At 53.6% G+C, this 23,455-nt stretch overlaps 1 protein-coding gene across 17 annotated transcripts in view; it reads left to right on the top strand.

Annotated features, from left to right (window-relative positions):
* Positions 1 to 23,455, top strand: part of NCOR2 (nuclear receptor corepressor 2) — a 260,465-nt gene that overhangs the window by 154,940 nt on the left and 82,070 nt on the right. For 10 of the 17 annotated variants that reach the window (XM_052798060.1, XM_052798068.1, XM_052798067.1 and 7 more), the window contains 6 exons: positions 6,535 to 6,601; positions 12,033 to 12,220; positions 13,571 to 13,667; positions 16,104 to 16,282; positions 20,015 to 20,069; positions 22,277 to 22,375. In XM_052798060.1, coding sequence (XP_052654020.1) covers positions 6,535 to 6,601; positions 12,033 to 12,220; positions 13,571 to 13,667; positions 16,104 to 16,282; positions 20,015 to 20,069; positions 22,277 to 22,375 — 685 coding nt within the window. The remainder of the gene's footprint in view (positions 1 to 6,534; positions 6,602 to 12,032; positions 12,221 to 13,570; positions 13,668 to 16,103; positions 16,283 to 20,014; positions 20,070 to 22,276; positions 22,376 to 23,455) is intronic. The other 7 variants (XM_052798062.1, XM_052798074.1, XM_052798073.1 and 4 more) reach the window with 3 other exon arrangements.

Raw genomic sequence — 23,455 nt, 5'->3', positions numbered from 1 at the left:
CCAGGTGAATTAGCAGCGCAAACTTTTTCGTGAATTATAGTGACGACTTTGGACCTCCAGAGCTGAATGCGTTTTGGACTTGCCGAGGACATGATTCGAGAAGCTGGGAGACCTCCGGATGGCTTCTTTCTCTTGAGTGTTTCTGGGCACAAACACAGCCTGCCTGAATGTACATCCAGAGTTATGGACCTCTGCCACTCTGTTCTCAGAGGCACTAAAGGTGCTGGGGGTTTAGTCCATCCCAATGCTCAAGGGCTCTGGGGTAAATTAATTGAAGATCTGCTTTGCTTTTCTTCCCCAGAAAGTGTTTCTGGATATTGCAACGAAACTGCTCTGAACAGCTGGCTTTCCAGGAACGTGCCCTGCCTTGAGGTTAATAGGTTACAGTGTATTACCAGCTGGAGCTGAGTGCTCTGGCCGTTTCAGAGCAAGGAAATGAATGAGTGCAATGACCCGTGAACAGGATGACCTGCTCCCTGTCCTCTCTGCAGGGCGTCTTGCAGCTAGAGGGGTAGGGAATTGGTGACTACCCTGAGCTACGGCTTGGGATCCTGGCACCAGCGATACACAGGAGCCAGTGTACCTGGGGGGACACAGCTGTTTCTGTACGCTCTCTGTTGTCTCTTGGCTGGTTTCACCTTGGAGCGTTCTTGCTGTGCTCCTCGGGTCCCGTGGTTTGCAGATCTCCAGTCTCGCTGGCAGCGCTTTGTTTGGCTGGAGTTGCCAGGAGGCTCCTCCGTTTCCGACCCTTGCCTGCATGATCAATCTCGTTGTACAATGGCTTTGCCAGCTGCTCGCTGCCTCCTTCCCATCGCTCTTTGCAGGCTTGATCCCTACTTTGTTTGCACTGGCTGTTTGATGAAAGACGTTCCTGTGTAATTAAATACCCCTGATTAGTTTTGATCAAATAGCAAACTTCCTTTCATCTCATCTTGCACCGGCTGAAGGTCTCTGTGGGCAGGCTCGGCCAGGTGTGCTGCAGTGCATTGGCTCTTTGTATCCTTGAGAGCCTTATCCCAGGGCTTTGGCAGTGTCCACATGTGTGTACACACCAGCACCGACACGCATGTGTGCGTGCACATCCTTTTAAGATCGCAGCCTCCGGAAGGATTGTAGCCAAGTCATTCATGTGGACCTAAGCCAAGTAACTCAAAAGTCAGAGTTACGGGTGCTCTCCTTCACTGGCTCCATTGTGAACGCCAAAATACAAAAGCAACCTTGCGCCAAACCAGTTGAGGTGGAAGCGACTGCTCCCACAGGGCTCCCTTTGCTTTGCTCAGAGTGGGAGATGTATTTCACTCAGTGGTTTGGAGGCTGGCTCTGAGAACCACACTCAGGTGTGGGGCTCACCAGGTAGGTCAGTGGGACTGTGGGATGAGGATGAGTTATGCAAGGACAAAAAGCTCTTGCAGAATCACACCCAAAATTATTGGTAGTATTTGAATCCTACTTCCTGTGCTGGTGGCAGATGACAATCAAACATCGAGTTTTGAGTCTGGTTTACCTTGTTTGATCTCTGTTTCCTCCTCCTGCCTGCTGGTGCTTGTGGGGAAAGTGCTGGGGACTGGTGGGGCTGCCCCAGGCTCCCCACCTGGGTCGTGCCCCATTTCAGGCTGGTACCTGGTACTGGGGCTCTTGCTGCACTCGTCCAGTTGATACCTAGCCCCTAAAGCGGGGGATCTGTTGCTCCTGAGAGACTCTGCCACCCCGGACTGCAAACAAATGGGCCTCTGATGTGGGAAAAACCCCGAATCGCCCACAGCCTCGGTGGCAGGTTCGGCTTACCTTTGCCCCGCAGGGATGATGGAAGGAGATCATCACTGGGTTAGTTCACCAGCAGCAAGGACAGAAATCTTCAAGGCATTTGCAGAGCAGTTGAGAAGAGCAGAAGCTCTGAGTTCCCAGCGCAAGGCTGCATCTCCCCGAGTGTGGCCAAGACCCCCCATTTTGGGGACTGTCTGGAGGTGACTCTGTGCCTGGGGTCTGCAGAAGCTCACAAGGTCAGCGTCTCTCTGGAGAAGGCTGTGGTGGCTGCATGACCTGCCCTGGCTGGTCTCCCCCATCCCTGCAGAGGAGCAAAGAAGGTGCAGGGAAAGCTCCTCTGGTGACCAAAGGGCTGGAATAGCTTTTGGCATGGAGAAGGTAACCGGACATGGTGTCCTCACCTTGGAGAAGAGCTGCCTTCAGAGGGAAGCGTTAGACTGGGGCTGCGCTGAAGTAGGCGAGTGGGAAATGCGTATTGACCATGTCATTGCAGCCGGTGCTGGGGGAGGGTACGTGAAGCTGAGAGCCCACCAGAAGGAAGGTCTTTCCCCATAAGCATACCAGGGAGCTGTGGAGCTCACGGCCGCGGGGAGGGCAGAAATGCGGATGGGCTCCAGCAGAGATTAGATGAATTGTTGACCACAAGGATGAGGATGTGCCATCTGGCAGGCCCCGAACACCAGCTCGCCAGAAGCTGGCCAGGCTCCGTGTCTCGCTGGGTCCATCCCAGCCTGCCCCTGCCCTGCCTTAGCAGCTGCGTGGGGCACGGCCAAGGACAGGGCAGGGAACTTGCATATCCTGCCGACCCAGCGTGGTGTGGGATGTGCCAGCCCAGCAATACTTAAAACTGTCCACAAGAGTCACTGTTGCTTTATCTAAGGAGCCTCCATTCCTTCTGCCTGTGAACTGCCTGATTTCTTCACCCCGTGGAGGAGGAGGCTGTGTGGTTCAGGTCTCCATCTGTGACGCTTTTCTTTTGCCCCAGCAAACTGCAGGCAGGGAGCTGCAAGGATTCAGGCTGCCGACAAGGATGATGAAGGAGGGTTGGCGTGTTGCAAGAGCGACCTTTCCCACGTGCTGCTCCACGCTGGTTATTTCTGTGCAGGAGTCCCAGCAGACGGCCCTTACCTTCGCCGCCTGTGCTGCAGCAGTTGAGTTTGGCTCTTTGATTTGCCCAGGGAGCACAGCGTGTGCTTTGGAGACATGTGGCCTGAATTAACCTCTCTGCAAATGGTTTCTAAGTAACAGCAGTACATGTAGCAAGATAAACTGTGAAGCCTATTTATATTTACCAAGATTGTATTAACCTTTGAAAGGTTGACCTTATGCAAAAAAAAAAAAAAAAAAAGTGGCAAAAACATTGAGGGCATGAGGGGTTTTGTTGTTGTTTTTAATCCTTCCACTCTTTGATTACTTCAGCCTTTGTGGTGGTAAACATATGCTGGCTTTCAAGGCATTCCTGATTTTTGCAGCTGCAGAGCCATTAAGTCTTTGCCTGTATTAGCACTTTCAAGGTCAGCCGTGATGCAAAACTCAAGGCAACCCATCAGCTGCGTAAGAGCTGCTAATTTTCTTCATTTACTCTCCTGTGTCCTGATAACTTGTGCAGCAGATCCAGCAGCAGCATGTCAAAGCCCCACGTTGTTGCTGGATGTCACCCAGGCTGGTGTGGGGGAGGGCAGGGGTTGATTTAGCTGTGCTGACCCCCAGGGACAATCCATGACCCTTTGCTGGGGGCCATCCCACAAGTGATTGTCATTAGCATCACCCCAGCGGTTTCCCAGTGTTAGAGTTTCCATCAGAATTGGAATAAACAAACAAACAAACAAGGAGAATGTGTCTTTTGGGCACAGTCTCCCGTCGGAGCTTGTTTGTGCAGAGCTGAAGCCTTGGAAGGAAATCCATCCGACGGGGTCTCTGCAGGAGGAATGCTGCCCGCTGCAGTACCACATGGCGCTGGAGCCGGTGACGAAAGCTCACCGTGTGCGATGCAAAGGGACGCGAGAGCATGTGAGGATCCGGGGCTCCGTCGGGAGGAGAGCCTGCGGGTGGGCAGAGGAGCGCCTGGTGTGCAGGGCTGGCAAATGGGTGCTGGATGCTGCTGGACCGACCTCACCTGTGCGTCCGGAGGTGGATGCTCCGGAGCATTCGGCACAGCGCAGCCCCACTCATTTCTCATGCCTCCCTCCCTGCACAAGCAGGCAGGCATCACTGCAGCCCCGTGCCTCAGTTTCCCTGATTTTTAAAGGCAAGTGAATGTTGTTTGCACTGAGGTGAGCGGTGAGGTTTAGCTCAGCCAGTAGCCTGCAACCCTCTTGGAGGCTCTTCAGTGGATGCACCAGAGACACAAACAAAAGACAGTGGCGTTGTGTGATCCAACAGGGAGAAGCCTTTGGCAGTAATGTTTCTTAATATATCTAATGAGGTGGCCTCTGGTCTTCGCAGTGCAGCCCAGAAAAACAGCGGGTCCTTTGTAAACATGCCATCAAAAAAGAGCAAAGGCAGAAGGTGCCCCGTGCATGGATTTATTAGATTTCTCCCCCGTTCCCCCCCCCCCCCCCCAGTGATCAATGCCACTTTGATTTCTGAAACAGAATCAAAGGACGTGGCTTGATATTCAAGCTCTTGCTCAGAAAACCTTTCTGAATCCAAGCGTCTGCTCTGCAGGAACCTTCAGCCCTGTCTCTTGGCTGTGCTTTCTGCCGATGCTGGTGCTGCCTGGAAGTGGGAGTGCATGGGCATTTGGGGCTGTGTGCCTCTACCTGCCAGTGGCTTGAGCTGGGGATACTGGAGTCTGTTCCCAGCTGGTAGCTGGTGTTTTCCGTTTGTAGGAGGAGTTACAAGTGCCACTTGCTAGCGCTGCCTTGGAAATCAAGGTCTATTTTTGCACCAAAGTGTTCAAGGCAAAGTCAAAGGGAATGAAGATGTAGTGCAGCTCAGGCAGTGTTCGGGGGCTCTGCGTGTATCCCATACCTCTGGTAACTAATTACAAGGGGAGAACAGAAGGTTACAAAATGTGAATGGTACTATTAGGACCAAGAGTCAAGCCTGATGTGTTTCTTCCTTGGGAAACTAAAGAGGCCACAAAGCTGAGGGTGGCTGTGGGGTGCTGGAGAAGAAATGATCCCTGTCCCAAATCCTGCTACCTTTCCTCTAGCAGCTATGCTTGATCTTGGAGGTAGTGGTGGTTAGAGACCCCACACCCAAGGAACTGCTGTCCTAAATAAATCCACTAATGATTGGGTGCCAGTGTTGCAGTGGTGCCCTCAGGCCCTGCTCCATGTCCCCTCGTGCAGGTGGGCTGGGGTCCCCCGGCACACCGCCGGAGCAGAGGTGCAGCCTTGGCGGTGGGCTGGAGGGACCTGGGGTCCACAGGACAGCGCATGCTGCGGGGTCGCTGCCACTCCCCATATGTGCCCACGCATGGTTTTAGTGATGTAGCGAAAAGGGAGTTTGAGTAGTGAAAAATGTGGATGCTTTCTGGGATGCTCTCCATCCCCAAATTAAGCCAGGACTGCCCCCAATCCTCCCACTAAGCGAGCGGGATCCTCTGCCCCTTCCCAAATGGTGTCTTTTGTTGCTGATTAGCTTTAGGGATTTATGGTTGGCTTTTTTCTTTTTTTTTTCCGTCCCCACTAGTCAGGGGACGAGGCAGGGAGGGGAATGAGGAAGCCGCGACGGTGTCTTTTCATTCTGCTAAATCCTGCAGAACATGCCTACATAAGACTGTTAAGCTCCTGATCAGTAATTACGCACTGCAGCTCTGCCTTTAATCGGGATAAAAGACTTAAGGAAACTCCTTTGCCCCTGGTCTCTACCTTTTACCTAGAGATTTTATTGCTGTGAGTATTAGTAACAGGAACAACTGCAGGAGTTGCTCTTGGGTTCGTGCAGACTCTGGGAGCTCGTGCAGCCCTTCCAGCTCCTTGCTGCTTTGGCGCTGCTTCTCTTTGAGCAATTATTTCATGCTGTCTTTAGAAAGTAGAAAGAAGAAGAAAAAACCAGGGGGGTGTCTGGGCAGACGCCGGGTTGGTTGTGGTTGCAGTGGCTAGTTTCTCTCTTGAGGTCCCAATTCTGCAAGCGGCTGAACTTTCCTGGCTGGTTTGTTTGCAGCTTTGTTAGGCACGGCTCCAAGAAAGCAAGAGGTTAGGAGATATGTGCTGCAAGCCCTGCTGCAATCCTGCCTCCTTATCAGCGCCTCGGAGCCTGGGGGTGAATAACCCCTTGCAAGCGTGTGTGTGCACTGACAGTTCCCTCGCTGCTGGCCCTGGGGACTGGGGCGGCTCAGGGTGGCCTCTGCTCGGGGGGGTGCTGGGGGGAGCCACCTCCCACCATGCAGAGCTCGGCCTGAGCCCCCCAACTCTTGGGACCCCATTGGATTTTTGCAGATCAAAATGTAAAAATAATCAAGAAACAGCCTGGCCCACTGGTAAATGCAGAGGTGAACGTCTGCCCGTGTTCAGTGCTGAGCACACGATAAAAGTTTGAAGAATTGGGGTCTTATGAATTTAGTGCTCAACCTTAGTCCTGGTTTTACCAACAGATGTGGGTGAAGTTCCTTGTGTCAGAGGGTTTGCTGGTCTTTCTCTAAGCTGGTGCGAGATCCCCAGATAACCACATTTGCTGCTCTGAAGTTGATGCAATTCCGAGTTAAGGTGGAAACTGCGCTGCGAACTCCTTTGGGAGTGGGGAGAGCCAGGCATTGGATTTTAGCCGCCTCGTTAATCGGATCTCATCTCTTTTTTTTTTTTTTTTTTTTCTTCTTCACAGAAACCAGGCAATGCGGAAAAAGTTAATTTTGTACTTTAAGAGGAGAAATCATGCTCGCAAACAGTGGGTAAGTGATTCCCTTATACCTTATTTTATATGTATAAAGCAGCATAATTTATTATGCGAGAAAGAAAAGGATGTTTTCCAGCAGAGAGGTGCTGGTGCTCAGTACTTTGCCTGTTGCATTGCTGTGGCATCTCTTATGCTTAAAAAAACTTGGATGTAAAGGAGAGGTCCCCGATCCTACTGCAGGCAGCACCTCCCTCCGCAAGTACCCCCTACAGAACAAACACTCGGGGTTGGCTTAATCACAGTGGAGCCCTTCATTGATCTTAGAGAGCCTATTCACAGCATAAATGTCTATTTTGTGACTAATTGAACCCTAAGAGAGGTGCGAAACAAGCTGACTCTGCTTCCAATAAATGGTCTGAAGACTGATCTGACTTCTTCCAGCTGACCACAGAGTGATGTTCTAGGAATTTGTGGTATAAAACAAAAATCAAGCCCCAGCTAGTTCATTTCTAGGCAGCTTTGCCTGTGAGATAGTTGCAGTGTCCTTCAAGGAGATGGTTCTTGGTTAGGTAAGGTGGAAAGTGGGGTTTATTGTGAGACTTCGAAGGCATCTGTTGCAAGTCCCTAGTAAATAGAGGAGAAAGTTCAAGTGGGATTTACAGAATTTATACGGTTTTGGCACTGACAGTTGCCTGCAGTAGTTGCCAGCGGGAGCTGGGAGGCGAAAGCAGCACAGAAGGGGAAATGCCAGAAGCAACCAACAGCCTGGCCCCCACCTGGAAGGTGGATTTTGTGGCGTCTTTCTGTGAAGGATGATTCAGCCCATGATGCAGGGGTTCGCATTTTACGTGGAAGAGTAAATCCTGGTTCCTGACTTGGTGTCTCTGTTCTGGGGCAGGCTCAGATGCTGGCGTTAGCGGCTGAAGTTGCAAATGGTGCAGGTTTTCTGAGCATCTTTGGTGCTGGTTTTGGACAGAAGTGCTCCGGCTGGGAGGAATTGTTGGAAAAAAGCAAAATAATCAGCCCTGGGAAGTGGTTTGAAGGTTCTGCCTTCAAAAGCAGCTTTCAATACAGACATTTCTGAGCCAGAGATCAAATTATTTTCTGATTTATGGTGAATAAAGGCATGCTCCTTTTCTTTCCTGTGCTTCATTTCCCCCCCTGGTTTGTAGCAATCTTCCAAAAGCCACAGATCTTGTACTTCAGAGGGATGGTTGTGTCTCCCGTTTGTGTCTGAATACATGTTTGTTTAGTCTTTTCCATGATAAAACTTATTCCAGGTTTTTAGCAAGGGGCTGCAGGGCTTTCACCTTCAGCACAATGCAGTGTGGCAGCCAGTGCTGCTCAGGACACCTCGCCTGCCACAGCTGAGCACTTCTGCAGTTGCGGGAAGCGGATCAATATTCCCTTCCTCAAAACAGGGATTGCAAAGCTTGATGTGGTTTTATTGGAACCAGAAGGGAACTGCCCAGGAGCTGCTTTCTGGTGGAAACGGCTGGTTACTGCGCTAAATCTAGAGTGAGTCGCTCTATTGTGAATATTGAGGAGCTGGGGGAAAAGGTTTTACCTAGGCTGCAAGAGCATCGTTCTTAAAATACGGCTTGCAGTAAAGTTGCCTGTCATGCAAAATAGGTGAATTTCTGCCAGCCGGTTTATTCAGTGTCCTTGAGAGGGGATTTTTCAGTTTAGGGAAGCGTTTTGCCTATTCTACAAAACAGGCAACATACGGTTGCTGAATTTGCAAAGTGAATACATTTGCTGATTCTGTTTGCAAAATGGGTACGCTTAGCTATTTTTCTGCCTATTTTGTAGCAGACCCTATTTTTAGCAAAGCCCATCTACGTGCCAGCATTTCTTCCCAGCTCTTTTACTTTCTGGGGTATTGTCACTGCCCAGGGCTGGCTGGAGCAGGGTCAGAGCTCGGTCCCTGCAGGGTTCAGCCCTGAGAGCCCCACCAGAGGATCTGCAGGGCTTCCTCCTGCCTCCACTGAGGTCAGCACAGCAGAAGACATTTAATTGCCATCAGAGAGGTGATGCTGCAGAGAGAGAAGGGTAAAGGGAGCTGTTCTGGCTGTAAGAGGTTTATTTCCATCAGCCGGGGAAAGAAAACCATGGGGCTTGCATAGGAATTGGACTGGTTCCTCCTGTCACCTTCGCTCTTCCCCTCCCCTCTGAAGAGCTGCTCCGTTCCCTGGAGCTGCGAGAGCGTGGGCTGTGGGAGGGCTTGGGTTTGGCGCAGCCTACAAACTGCCTTGAGCTGCTACGGTGGCGTTACTATTCATCCATTTTTAGATACGCACGTCAAGTCCGATTTGGCTCGCCATCACTTTCTTGTGTGATTGAGAGGCTGATGGGCTGGTGAGGCCAGCTGGGAAGGGGAGCAGAGGAAGCACCGATGCTAAAAGCCAGCACAGACGGTTGCTCAGGAGTGGACACACTTGCTTAAGGCTGCTTAGAGGATGCTTGAAGAAGGAATAGATACTTCTGCTCTTGAAGTGTCTGACCAGGAGCTTCTCCTGGTGATTGAGCTGTGAAGATCTGTGGAAAGCACAATGATATAATGTGCCTGTAATCTTGGCTTTTGAAGGATGGCAAAAGATTGCAGGGAGCACGTATTGTGGCTGGACCAAAAAGCGCTAGACAGGGATGCTGCAGACCAGCCCTGCTGTAGTGGGGTTTGAAGCTTGCATGGCAGGAAAGATCTCTTTGCTCCATGGTGGGAAGGGACTTTAAGAAAGCAGATGCAAGTCAAAAGTGCTCAGATGGTCCATAACAAAGCTGTGCTCTGGAGGGCCTGAGTTGTGTGAGCGGGGAGCTTTGGTACTGCCTGCACTGCTGCCAGGGTGTGAGCTGCTGGGGGAATCAGCAGTATGACGTTGATGTTGCTTTTTCCATAGGCAAAAACTAGTTCCTTAAAAGAGGAATTCTGGATAAAGCTTTCGTCCAGTTGTCCCAAAGAGTGGAGGAAAAGGAAGAAAAAGAGCCCCGCCGGCTACGAAACAGCCCGGCAGCAGTGCCAGGCGGCTCTGCTGGGGTGGTGGCCATGTGGGACCCAGCGCCAGCTCATTCCCACGGGAAATGAAAAGCCTTTCAAAGCCTTGAAGTTTCTCACCAGACCAAGCCCTTGTGCTGGGCTGTCCCCCAGCCGTGCCATGGGCTGGCACACAGCACAGGGCACCGGCTGCCTCCCGGCGCTGAGGCTGATAAATTTTGTGGGGTATTTTTAGCCTCTTCCCAAATGCGATGCTCTGAAAGCAGGAGGATGTAGCAGATTTGCTGGCAGGGTGGGAGCTCTCATTCTCAGGGGACTGATAGCATCACTTCAGGAGGGGTAAAAAAGCAGCAGCTGTGATTTTTCCGAGCTGTCGCGGTTTGTTGCCATTACCTATAGCTCCTCGCCCGCAGCGTGAGATCCCCCTTGGCTTTTAGGGCATTTTTATTTTTGTTCTCATTCCTCGCTTTCATCTTACAGCCGTTTCCTTTAGCTCCTGCCGAAACCCAAGCATCTCCTGTGCATCCGTGCGGGGCAGGAAAGCCTCTGGCTCCGGGCGTGCAAATGGGAATTAATTTATTATTATGTGCAGAGGGGAGCATTAGTCTGCATCAGCTGTAGGGTTTGAGGTGCTTTGTCTGCCCCATATTATTGCTGAGGTGCCTCCAAAAGGCCACGGGGATCACAGGATGTGTTGCTGCGCTTGGGTTATTGCCAGGTCTGGGACGCCTGGACCAAACCGATGTGCCAGGATCGGTGTGACGCCGGCCGGGGCTTGCTGTGGGTGCCTGGCACCAGCGACGGGCCACAGAGCTGCCGGTGCTCAGGGTCCACAGCATGACTGACCCACTTGGCTTGGGGTAACCCAGCTGCCTCCTGACCTGGAATCAGGCGTTTCCATCACTTTGGGTTGTTTTTTTTTATTTTATCTCTCCCCATTTTTTTTTTTGGTGGCTGAGAGCGAGTGAGATGAGAGCAGAGCACATCTGGGAAATCCTACAGCCTTGGACTTCCCTCCGGTCATGGGGTGGCGATGGCAAGAGATGAGTTTATTTCTTTGAAATCTGGATTCCCCCGTCTCTGCTGCAGTGCCGAGCGTGCTGCTGAGCGTGCCGGTGCTGAGCCGCCTGTTATGGAAAGCGGTGTCAGGGGTGGGAGGCAACCTGGGGTTTGCCATTGATTATTTTGCAGAGCGACATCTGCTTTCGCTTCCTGATTTGGGGCCTAGAAGGCATTTGTTTCACTCAGAGTGAAACCTTAAAACCCCCTCTGGTCGCCCAGCTGCTTTCACGTGAGGCTGGGCGCCATCACTCCTGTCACCACTGCAGCCGTCGGGGACCGTGGCCAGGCATCTTCTCGGTGTGGACCTTGCCTATCCATGGGCATCTTCCTCCAGCAAGAGGGTGGTGGAAGGAGGGAGGAGCGATTCGGGGGTGGTGGTGGTAGGGTTCATTTGTGCTGCAAATGATATTTTAATGTTATGGTTACCGGGCTGGTCCCATCAATACCAGGGAGGAGCATGGTGCTGGACCTGTGTGGGCGGCTGGGTGGGTGTTCCATGAGGACATCACCCGGGGGGACACGGCGTGGAAAAGCCCTTGCAGCACCACGTTTCGGCAGAGCGTGGATTTGCTGCCTGCGGGGATGTGCTCATCCTGCTCCTGGGCCAAAAAGGAGAAGCAGCAGCCGACAAAATGCTTTTGCTTTTCAGGACGGTGGAGGAGCTGTGGCATTGCGGCATGGCCGGGCCACCACGCCATATGGCCTCAGACAGGGGCCGGGTGCCCGGCTCTTGCTTGCGGGGAGCCAGGCCCGTGTGTGGAGCTGCTCTGTGGCCCCGGTCCCGTTGGCGTTGCCGGCACTGAGCCATGAGCGCTGGGGCCGGTGTCTGTGGGTGGGAAGGGGTGCCCGGCTGCGGGTGCCTTGGCAAGCCTCTCCCTGGCACGACAAGCTGCTGGCTCTGGTGAGGGGAGGTGATGGCTCCGAAATTACAGCTCTGCATGCCCTGCTCGCGCGGCAGGGACCCGCTCTCCTGCCCTCCAGTGTCCCTTCCCAAGGCCATGTTTCAGTGCCTTCTTGCCTGGTGGCCTCAGGCAGGCGGCTTGCCCCCGACCCATGCATGGCCAGCCATGTCAGAGCAGGGGCTCCCTCCCCAGCACTGGGGCTTTGGTTGCTGAATCAAGCACCCAAGGCGCTGGAGGATGCTCAGGCAGGAGGTGTGGTGGGTGGACGTAGCCATGCTGGATGAGGGTCCTGGTTTCTGCAAAGATGTTGGGTCTGGAAGGGAAAAGCCTGAGGGTACCTGATGGCCTGTTTTGAGAATTTACCCTTGGGTTGGTCCCAGACCCCGGAGCATGTCCATGTCCTAATAAACCATATTTCTTTAAGCAATATGACTCACGCTCAGCCTGAGCAGCCATTGAGGGACAGGCCTGGAGGAGCTGCCCTTCCCAGGTGCGTCTCCTGAGCTCCCTCTCTCCCTCTGCCCTTTCAGGAACAGAAGTTTTGCCAGCGCTATGACCAGCTGATGGAGGCCTGGGAAAAAAAAGTGGAGCGCATCGAAAATAACCCCCGGCGCCGTGCCAAAGAGAGTAAAGTGCGGGAATACTATGAGAAGCAATTCCCGGAGATCCGGAAGCAGCGGGAACTGCAAGAGCGCATGCAGAGGTTAGAGGAGAAGCGGTAGGAAGGGGCTGAGCTGGTATCGGACAGCCTTTCTCTTTTCTTTGGGGATGGGTGTGGGATTTGTTCATGGGAGGAGCGGGCTGGGATGGCTGTTGGTCCCTTTTCTCCCCTTCTAGTTGAAAGCAGAAGCCAGCAGACAAGTAGCTTTGCTGCTTTTTCCCCAGCGTGGCTCAGCATAGAGCCAAGAGGGAAGGAAGAATGTCAGGAATGTGGTTGCCCATCTCCCCTCTGCTGCTGATCTCCCAGCTGGCCACGTCAGAGCAAGGGGCAGCTCCCTTGTGCTGGCCACCTGGTCAGGACTACGCCAATTACTGCCTTACTGGTGGGCCTAAATGAAGACGTACGAGACTTGCAGATGGATTTGGTCATGTTGATGATCTAATACACGCTCATGCTTTGATCGGAGCGTGGGCAGGTAGAAGAAAGGTCTGCAGAGGTTATAGGAATGACCGCACACGACATGAAAGGAGCGAAGTGTCTCACTGAAAGGGATGTCCTCTGTCTGTCCCATCCGCTGTCCATTTTCTCCTCCTCACTGGAAGCACAGTTGAGGTCCTATTGTTTCCTGCCAGGAGGAGACCAATTTCATGATCTCCACCCTTCTTGCTGGAAATTCCCCGTCCTTCCCATTTCAGCCCCAGGATCTTGCCCAGGGACACCTAATGTGTGCAGAACCCAAATCCTTGTGCCAGCATCCTGTCGTTGAGCCCCACAAACAGCTGAATGGGTCCAAACTTCCTAATCGGTGCCTTTATTTTATCTTAAAGAGAAGGGGAGAAATGGTACTGAGAAATGTTTAAGCTTTTATGTGCTTAATAAGAAAAGTTTTAATTCGCTGGGATGCATGGCTGTTATGTTGGGTGATATTGGGGGGGGAAGATGTCAATGGCTGATTTTGATTTAAAAGTTCCTGCAGCATTTGCAAACCAGACGCTGTGGCACAGTGCTAATGGCTGGGTGCTAGTGCTGATGCCTTTATGCCGTTGCTGTGGTGCAATGAACGGGAGAAAATAATGGGAAAGTAGGTTGGGTATGAAATATCCTTCTGTTGTAGTGATCCAGGAGGTGGCTGTTGGCACAGGTAAGGAAGGTCGTTAGAGGCTCTCGACCTGTGAGCCCAAAACGCAGGGGACACGGGGAACGGTGCTCTCCAGGCAGGACTAAGTGCTGTCAGAGCCCACGGGGCTGCAGTGGGCGCCGTTCCCATGGTGTGGGATGGCGTGGCTTGGGTGGGGTGTTGGGATATGGTCATTATGGCATTCGAGGACAACAGGGCCAGCGGGTTGTTATGAATGTGGTTTACAAAATGGAGCATCAGTGTCTGAGTGTTTCACTGCCCTTTCCCAGCAGGGTAGGACAGAGGGGCAGCGGCGGGCTCTCCATGTCAGCTGCACGCAGCGAGCACGAGGTGTCAGAAATCATCGACGGGCTCTCAGAACAAGAGGTGAGACGGGGTTGTACTTTCTCCTCCTCTTCACCCCTCACTCCACTGTTCTCTGAGGAAGCCAGGAGACTATTAGCAGGTCCTATGCCAGGTCCCACGGTGAAATCTAATACCAAATCCTACTAACATCAGGCTGCGCTGAGGTTGGGGAGGTTGCCATGATGCCTAATACACTTTCTGGACAGGATCCAAAGTGAGGTGTTTATTCAATACCCAGTAACATCTTTCCAGCTGCCCCAGAGGTGCAATGGTTCTGCAGGAGCAAAACGTGGAGCAAAGCACCTCAGGAGCTTGTGGCCACTGGGTAGGGTTTATTGGCATTTGACTGCCTCTTAGGGACCTGAAACCCCAGCATGCTGCTCATCCTGGGTAGCACCCCAAAACCACCTCCTGGCTGTTGGTTTAAACTGCAAGTGGAGGTGGGAAGGGAAGGGAGCCGGCACCCTGGCTGCTGAGTGGAGGGGTTTTTCTGTTTCGTTTTGTTTTGAATGGGCTGTGTGGCTTGACACAGGGGAATCCTATGGAATGAATGGTTTGTACGTGAGCCAGTTGGCCCACATCTTCTGGGAGTGCTCCATTCATCTTGAAACATCCCCGTGACCTTGGCTTCGTTTGGATCTGGTTTCACAAGGGTTCCACTCTCTTGGCACGGAGGCGAGCTGCAGTGAATGGATCGTGTTTGGGAGGGGAGAGCAGCCATTGCCCAGCAATAGCTGAGATGTTTGCTGCCTGTGTGCCACGGTTCGCTCCCTGCACTGGGTCCCAGGCAGTTTGCTGTTAGCCAGCGAAGGCAACAGCCCGGAGGACATGGATCTCAGAAGCAGAGGGAAATTTCACAGCTCTGCAGAGGTTGTGGCCAAGGGGAGCGTTAGACGATTGCCTCTGACCTCCTGCACAGTGTGCTGCTAAACTCCACCCTGACAGCCTTCTGCTGAGCCCCAAGGCACTGCTTTGCTTGTCTCGGAGGAGACCATGAGAGCTTCCAGCCCTTCCACGGCGTTGGAAGGAGCAGGGAGGTGAGAGCCAGGGAGAATTGCTGGCAGCAGGGGCCAACTCTCCACCCTGGTGCATTGCTGGAGAGGAGAGAGGTCTGGCTGCCTGCCGGCGGGGTGCATCTGCAGTGCTCGGCACCCCAAGACCCTGCTAGGCGAAGGGAGAGGCCGTGCGCTCTCAGCTGCAAGCAGCACTCCTGCCAGCTGCCTCTCTGCCTGCCGTGGCTCTGCACAGGGGCTTTCTCCTTTCAGCTGGGGCAGTCTGCGGTTGTCAGGATCGATGCTCTGCCTTTGAGCTGTCCCTGACCTCCTACAATGAGATGACACCCCCAGGGCATCCAAAGCAGCCGGTTGCTAAACGGGAGGCATCCTAGTGAGGATGAGGAACGTGATGAAATGAGTTGAAACATCGGTGTCCGTGCAGAGGCCTGTGTTTTAGGAACAGGAGGTTGGATCTGCTCGGTCGCAGTGCTGGGCAGGCCTGAGTTGGCAGCTTGCTGGAATGATTGGACGTTACTGTTCTCCAAGGAACCGGCGTCTGGCTGTAAATTAAAATAACAGCACTTGAGACCTGGCCTTCCTTGGTCACGGTTGGGATTTGTGTCTGACCAGTGCCATCCCAGGTGACAGGGAGGACTCAGAGCAATAGTGCTGCTAGCAACCAGAACAGGGTGGCCAGAGCATCCCTTCATCCCCACAGGGTGGACCTGTGCTGGGGGACCACCAGCAGCTCAGCTGAAGAGGAAGTCCCGGCCTTGGGGCAGGGGATGGCACAAATGAGACATTACATTGGCTACTCTGTTGTAATACTTAAGGAAACCAGTGTGCCCAGTCTGTCCTGTCCTGGTGTGCAGCCAGGGCTCTGGATGAACTTTACGCTTGAATAAGATGGAGTAAAGGCATCAGATTATGTCCCAGGGTGTTGCAGTAAGAGGAAAGAAAGGAATGACAGCCCCGTTATGGTGACATTTGAAACCTCCTGGAACAGTATTAGGTTTCCCGTGGAAGGGAAATGCAACATCTCCCTCTGCCCATCCTCTCAGAAAGCTTTGCAGAACTGACCCACTTCCCTCACAATTTGGGGTGGGGGGCTGAACCTCCACGTGGCCCTCCGTTTGATGGCTGGGAAGGGTTTTGCACTGCCTGTGCCACCGCTGCTTTGACTTGTCTCTTGTTGTGGTCAGGAGTTGTTTTGCTTAAGTCAGACATTTCCACACGGTATCTTGGAGCCTTCTATTTCAAAATGAAAGATTAATTGTTTCCTGGCTGACAGCGATAACCTCTTTCAGCGTTTAATTTACAATTACTGTAGCAATAAAGCTGTCTAGCGCTTGCTTTTGAATTCTCCTGTTCCTCCGCCTGTCCTTTCCTCTCGAACATCTGTCCCCTGTGGTCCCCGTGGGCCCGTGGTGCTGACCAACTGTTCTCTCTGCTTTCCCCAAAGAACCTGGAGAAGCAGATGCGCCAGCTCGCCGTCATCCCGCCCATGCTCTATGATGCTGACCAGCAGCGCATTAAATTCATCAACATGAACGGCCTCATGGATGACCCCATGAAGGTCTACAAGGACCGGCAGGTGATGAACATGTGGAGTGAACAGGAGAAGGAGACCTTCCGGGAAAAGTGAGTGTAGCCCACACAACTCTCTCTGCAGCCCTTGGGAAGTGCGAGACAGGACCCCTGCAATGCTTTAGCCAGGGCCCTCGCATGCTAAGGCATGAATTTCCCAAGGGCTCGTCTTGCCCCCCAGGGACACAGCCGCGGTCGCTGTGTGGCTTTCGACCTGGGCACAGGGTGATGTACCTGCACAGAAACGTCAGGCCTTTTTATATGGTTGGTGTGCTTGCACCTGTGTGCTTTTGCTCTGCCCGGTCCCATGCAGAGGTGTGGGAAGCTGCTGCTCATGACAGGGCGAGAACTGGAAGTTTTTCTGCTTCTACATCCTCTGTTGTATCAACCAGTTTAAGGATAGCCAGTGAAGCTCAATGCTCCATACACTGTTACGTTTCTGGATTTACATACCTGTCCTTTGGGCACTGTGTGTCCAGAGGGATTCTTGGGGCTGTCAACATCCAGCTCCCCCATGCAGAACCCCTCGGGCTGCAGCATCCAGCCAGTGCGCATCCCTCAGCACTCCGTCCTGCTCTCTGCAGGATTTGCCACCAGCTGCCGCTTCCATGGATGCATTCCCGCATCAGGTGTGCAAACTCTAGCTGCGATGCTTTCTCCTTTTTGCAAGCAGTCCTTGAGAACAGCTTTGCTTTATCAACTGAGGTCAATTGGGGGATTGCTGATCCCTTCCCTGGGTACGACCGTGCTGTCAGCCAAGCTGTGGGTCCCAGCTCAGTCTCACGTCCAGAATCCTCCGTATCTCATAGCCCAGCAGGGACCCGGCTGTGTTTGCATGGAGGACTGGAGCATCCTTGGTGCCCCCGATGTGCCATGTGCATCTGTAAAAACAGAGCTGGAGTTCAACTTCCAGTGGGATGAGCTCTGCTGGGGCTCGCTGCTGTGGGCACGAGGGACATGGAGGTATGTGGGTGCGCCAGGGCCACCTCGTCCCTTGCAGCAGCACCACCTTAGCCTGGCCTCTGGACAATCATGGGACGGCTCTGTGGATTACCAGCAGGCCCACAGCCAGCCATGCTGGAAGCCTCTCCATATCCAGGATCCCTCCTCCTGTCCCTGCTCATGATGACTCCTGTTTGCAGCTGAAATAACTAATTGCCAAGATGGACCAAAAAAGAACAAAACAAGCAAACCGGCTCCAAGCCTGTGGTAGAGGAGAATCCTCATTGCTAATTAGCCTTAAAATGTGACACTCCAAACAGCAAGGCTTGCCCGCAAATGACGCAAAGGCTAATTACTTGGTCTTTAATGGTGGGGCCGTGCCTGGCTAATGGGGCTGGAAGAATCCACACCCAGCTCGTGCATCCTGCTGGGCACGGTGGTTTCTGTGTCATCACCGTGGGTGATGCGGAGCTTGAGGCATAAATACAGCAGGATTTCAGGGCTCTCACAAAGCTCATTTTAAGAGATTGCTACTTAGGAGCTGTAAGGGGGGCCAAGGGAGTCCTGCCCTGGCTTTCGCCGCAATCCTGGTGCACAGGTAGCCGAGCTGCCTGGTGTGCTGCGGCTTCTAGCCTAGGTTTTTAAAGGTGAACCAGAGTTATGTCATCTGCGATCGTGACCCAGAGCTGGCCTCTTCCCGAGACCATGAAAGCCTTGTGCAACCTTTTGTTCAGCCCTGATGGCAGGGGCTCTCAGAGAAAACAGCCAGGCACTGCAAGGCTGACAGGCTCCGGGTCTGAACTATTTTAGCTGTCAAAACATAATCACGAGGAAGAGTCTGATTTGATTTGCTTCTGGGCAGGATTTCAGATCTCTTTATTGAGAGCCCATCGCTAGCCTGCTCCCAGGGGGGCCTTGGTTTGCCGGTGAAGGAGCAGGGATGGCTGTGGTACCCCTTGATCCTGCTCAGGCATTGAGGCCCTGTCGTGCTGGGCACCGTGAGAACACAGCATCTGTCCCTCGTCATGGGGACATGGCCTGGCCCGTGAAAAACACTGGATTGTCCTCTGCATTGCCCCCGACACTGCATTAGCATCATTGATAACATGGCCTTGAAAACCCTGTCCCTCGGTCAGCCCTTGGTTTGTGCTGTGTACAGTGTGATGAGCCAGCTCCAGCTTGGTGCTCTGATCCCAGTCTGTCTGAGCAGCCAAGCTGCTTTGCTTTTTTTTTTTTTTTTTTCTTTCCCTCCCCTAGCATTTCTGTTTTCTTTTTTCTTATTTATTTATTCATGTGTCTTGGGGGATGTCCCTTGGTGTCTGTGTTATATCTTGGGGGGGTAAGTTTTACCCTTCAAGATGCTTGATGGTAGAAAGGCTGCAGCTACCCATGGGATAGAGACTAGGGATCCCATTAAGTGCCCGAGCATCACGCTCCCATTGCTGTCTATGCTCCCATATCCCCCCCATCCCACATTGTCACCCACAAAAGCCTCGTGCTGGTAGCAGCAGAGATGAGGTCTCCTTGCTCTGGTGACCAGTTACAGTGGCAGGGTTCTTGCAGTGCCACCCAAACCAGTTGGGGGTCCTGCATCATGAAGGGCATCGGCACGTGGGTGACAGCACCCGCGTCCTGCTGCCATGGCTGGAGTTGGTCAGGCCCTCACTGAGCTCAGCTCGGTGCCCTGACCCTGAGTTTGGCTGTGGGGCTGAGCAGCGAAGGCAGGAGGAGAGAGCTCAGTCAGCAGCCCCTGGGGAATCACCAGCAAGGCTGGAGGCACCGAGCTGCTCGCCACGTCCTGTCTGCGTTACACCCACACCACAGCTCGCCCGCCTTTTGCCTCCAGTCCATTTCCCCGGGGAATGGAGCCGTCAGCTCCTGGGAGCTGGCAGAGCCGCACGTGCCGAACGGGGCTGGCCCTGGCCGCTCGGCTCCCCGCGACAGAGCCTGTGCTGGTCGTGGCCTCTCCACCGGGGCCAGCGCTGTGCTCCAGCCCTGGCACAAAGTCACCACTCGCCAGGCTCCCCACGCTTTGGCAGCACATGGGTTAACTGTCCTCCTACCAGCAGGAGCACCTCGTGCCAAGAGCTTGCTGGCCTTTGGAGCTTCCCCACCAGCTAGGCGAAGGGATTTGCTGGAGGAGACGTCTCTGCACCTGGGGACAGCTTCCCCCCCGGCGGGCGATGCACCCTCCTGAGCTGCTGGAGCCACGGACGAGCCTGCTGACAGCTCCTCCGCTCTCTGGGCAGGAGGTGGTGTTCCTCAGAGCTGCCGTGCCACCGGGGATCTCTTGAGCAACTCAGCAACGTGGCAGCTCTGTGCTTCCTCCCGGGGTTTGGGTTTCCCTTCCCATCCTTTGCAGCTGCTCTGACAGCCCAGCCGGGCTTGGGGTCCTGCACAGCGGCAGGGGCACCCCCAGCCATGCTGTGGGGTGCTTGCGCTTGGCCATTGACGGCAATTCCTCGCCCTTTCCTTGCCAAATCCTGAGGCCTCGGCCAGGTGTGCAGCTGCCCTCTGTGCCTGTCCTGCTGTCGGTACGAGCTTGGGTGGCTGTGGGTTCGAGCAGGGTGATGGGCAACTGTTGGGTACTGCCAGCCCCCCTGCCCTGTCCCACCCCATGATGAACATCTGTGCATTGAAGCTCCTGACCAGCCCAGCTCCACTGGGCTAAATTTAAAGTTCCTGTCTTTCTGGGAAGCTGAGCAGCAGACAAATATTTTCTCAAACCCCTAAGTCCCTCAGGGAGCTGGCCTCGCTGCTCCAGGCGCGCAGGGCAAGGCAGCCCAGCTGCGAGGGGGGTCGGAGGCAGCACCCCTACTAACCCTCTCCCTTTCGCTCCCGCAGGTTCATGCAGCATCCGAAGAACTTTGGCCTGATCGCATCCTTTCTGGACAGGAAGGTAAGCCTCCCTGCCTGGCTTTAACCTGCCTCGCACTGTCTCTTCTCCATCACGTGGCTCCCTTTGGTGCTGGAGCAGCCGGGGGATGCTGGGCACCTGTGGGCGGTGGTGGCTCAGAGCCCCAGGCATGGTCCAGACGCCTCCCAGCTCCCTGCAGAGACAAGGGACTGACTCAGCTGCGGAGAGACAGGGAGCTCTGCGCTGCGAGATGTGTGAACGCATCCAGCCTGGCACGTAGGCGTTGCAGCCCACCCCGTGATCTGCCTGGGGGAGCTGCTTTCCACCATCTCCTGGAGGCATTTTGTACCAGCCAGGCTGTCGCACAGAGGGCGTGGGCACCCGGCTGCCCAGCACAAAGCAGAGGGGTCCCCTCTTTGCTCAGGGAGGGGATCTTGAGGGTGGGCTGAGTCCCAGTTCATCCAGCAGTTCGGGTTGGTGTCACGTAAGCACACACACATCTTCCCTTGCTGTTTAGGAATAGTTTGCTCACAGGAGGGCCTGACCTTTCCCAAGCCTCTGTGTTGTGCTTCTTGGACTTTCCCTTTTTGCCGTTAATTGGGCTGATGGAAGAAAGGTTTGAAAAAGAGATCTGAGGGAAGAGCGAGTCTCTGGTCCCGTTCTGGGCGAGGCCATATGGTACGTTCTGTGGGACAGGCCATATGGGCAGATCCTGGACAGACCCAGCCTAGATAGACAGCAATAGAGCAGGTGTTCTCCGGAGCAAGAAACACTTGAGAGCTGCTTCTTCTCTGGCCCTTGTAGTTAGTTGCATCCTCTGCACATCTCATGCAGTATTTCATCCGTGCAATGTCCACTCACTCTGGGGGAGCCCCTCTGCTTTCAGGGAGGTGGCCTGCAGATGTCCCTTCCAGCCTAAATTATTTTCCGATTCTGCATGACTCAGGCTGGGGAAATAATTTATAAGACCTTGACTTTTCTGTCCAAAGCAGCAAGCAAGCAAAGGCCACCAGCAACCGCGTGCTGCTGTTGTCACTGTAAGATACCAGGCTCTTTTCAGCCTTTCCCACTTGTTAAAGCCGAAAGTGGTGGGACTTGGATGATGCTCACAATCCAGTCTGTGTTCCAAGCTGTAAAATGTCTTCTAATTTTATTTGTACTCGTTTGTAAATCAGGCTGTAATTATGATACAGAACACATCCATTATCCTGTTGGAGGGAGATGCAAAGTATGGTTCAATGTAATGAATTAATAGATTTTTAAATTGCATTATAAAAAAATAGTGATCTTAGCCCTTGGAACAGATGACTGTAAGTTTTTGTGTTCGCGTGTGTGTGTGTATAATCAGGGCTAGATTAGAAAGAGATCCAATTAACACTTTAAAAGTTGCAATCTGTTTTTGCAAATGGTTCCACTCCTTGCTCAGGGATGGGGAGAGCGCAGCCCCCGTGCACCCCCACGAGCATGCAGCAGCGCCCTGCTCCCGGGAGCTTGCAGGTGTGATGGGTCTGTGGGATTATTTGTGTTCATGCAACTGCTGATCCTGTATATGAAGGTGTAGCCCAAGACCACTGTTCAGGTGCCCACCCAATTCAGCAAAGGACTTTTCCCAGCATGGTACACTCTGTGCTGTTCAGGAGCAGAATATGTCCCAGCCACGGCTCCCCGTTTTCCTAATGTGTCCGATCCTGGATGGTGCTTGTGGAGCTAACCGCTGGAGCTGGAGTTGGGATGGCAGCTCTGGAGCGCCCAGATCTCAATCTGTCCACGAGAAAGTTGTGCACGCTCAAGCCAGCGAGCTTAGCGGCTGGAAATAACGCTAGCTGGCAGTTGCGTGGCAGGTTGTGCCTCGCATAGCCGCAACAGAGGGTGACAGGCGGCTCTCCTTCTTCTGCCTTTAGTTTGCCACAGTCATCTGGGGTCAGCCCTTCCCCCTGCTTTGCTTCCAGCGTGGGGTGCTCTCTGCTCTGCACCCCCATCTCCATCTTGGCACGCCTGTGGGATGGCCATGGTCTGTCCCTTGGAAGAGCTGAGCCTTTTTACTAGGACAACATGCATTGCCCTCTTCTTCCAGCTCCACTGAAAGGCTTTGGGAGGGAGGTTCAGGGAAGCCTGTTTGGGCTACAGATCTTCAGAAGCAGCAGGAGACCTGGCGATGGCAGGGCCTGAATGCTGCTCCTGTAAGTCTGCGCCCCGACAGCGCGAGGGGATGGGACCTTCTGTTCCCTGACTTGCCCATGTCATTGCAGACGGTGGCAGACTGCGTCCTGTATTACTACCTGACCAAGAAGAATGAGAATTACAAAAACCTTGTAAGAAGGAATTACCGGCGGCGCGGGAAGAGCCAGGTAAGAGCTGGAGGAGCGCATGGAAACGTCATCCCTCAGGCTGAGCAAGGAGCTGCAGCACTTTGCACTTGCAGCTTCTCAGCAGCGCTTTCTCTGAGCACCCCAAGTGCTGCTTTTCTCCCCTCCCCAGATGGAGATCTTGCTTGCAGACTGTGATGGGGCTGTGGTTTTGCTCTGTATAGCTTTTCAGAACATGCTGTTTTCTGGCAGTTGATGTTTGTCGTCCCCGTGCCAAGGTCACAGTAGCTTTAAAAAAGCAAACAACAAACCCAAGATGCTTGAAAAAGTTGATGGAGTGAATGCAGAAAACCTGGCCATGCATCAGGAGTAGCACGGGGTTGCCCGTGCAGCCTGCGGCTCTGTGCAAGAACCGAGCGGGGTGTGTTTCTCTCTCCCCTCCAGAGACGGCAACCAGTGTGCTGACGGGGACGGGGCTCCTGGGAGCTGGGTGGGGGTGCTCCTGCCTTGCAGAGCCTGCCCAAGGCTCTTCCTATGGGCAGAGGTATGGGAGGAGAATGACTTGAGTGGGAGTGACTTCTGCTGACTGCCTGAGCAGAGGCATATAAATCTCTGTGAAGTGCCAGAGGGTGCCTGACATCCCCATGGGGGCTGGCAGATTTGGTGCTGAAGCTAGAGGAGACCCTTAACCCTTTGGTTAAGGGCCAGGCAGGTACCTAGGGCATCAGGAGGTGCCTGGGGGTAGGTGACTGAATCAACCCTTGCCGTTACCATGGCCAAGATACAAATCTTAGGTACCCAGGTAAGTGCTGACCTTTTGGGCAGGTACCTTGTCCCCATGAATGCTTTCAGCCAGAGGAAGGTCCCGCTGGTGGGTCCTCAGGTACATGAAGTGAACGATTATCCACGTCATGAGGAGAGTGAGGTGACCGCAAAGGGAGTATCTCTCCAGATAACGTGGGGATAGGGATGGAAAAACTGGCCTGGCCCATGCCACCGCTGACATCAGCAGCTCCTCACGCTGCATGGCCATAAAAAGCAGCACTTGGGTCTAGATCCTGATTGGGAGGCAGATAGGTAGCCTTGCTCCAATTTGATTTCTGCAGCATTAAGACATCAGAA

The sequence above is a fragment of the Harpia harpyja genome, chromosome 9 (assembly GCF_026419915.1).
Source record: "Harpia harpyja isolate bHarHar1 chromosome 9, bHarHar1 primary haplotype, whole genome shotgun sequence".
NCBI classification, from domain to species: domain Eukaryota; kingdom Metazoa; phylum Chordata; class Aves; order Accipitriformes; family Accipitridae; genus Harpia; species Harpia harpyja.
Note: the sequence above shows the minus strand (reverse complement) of the source record. Positions and strands in the feature narration are given on the sequence as shown.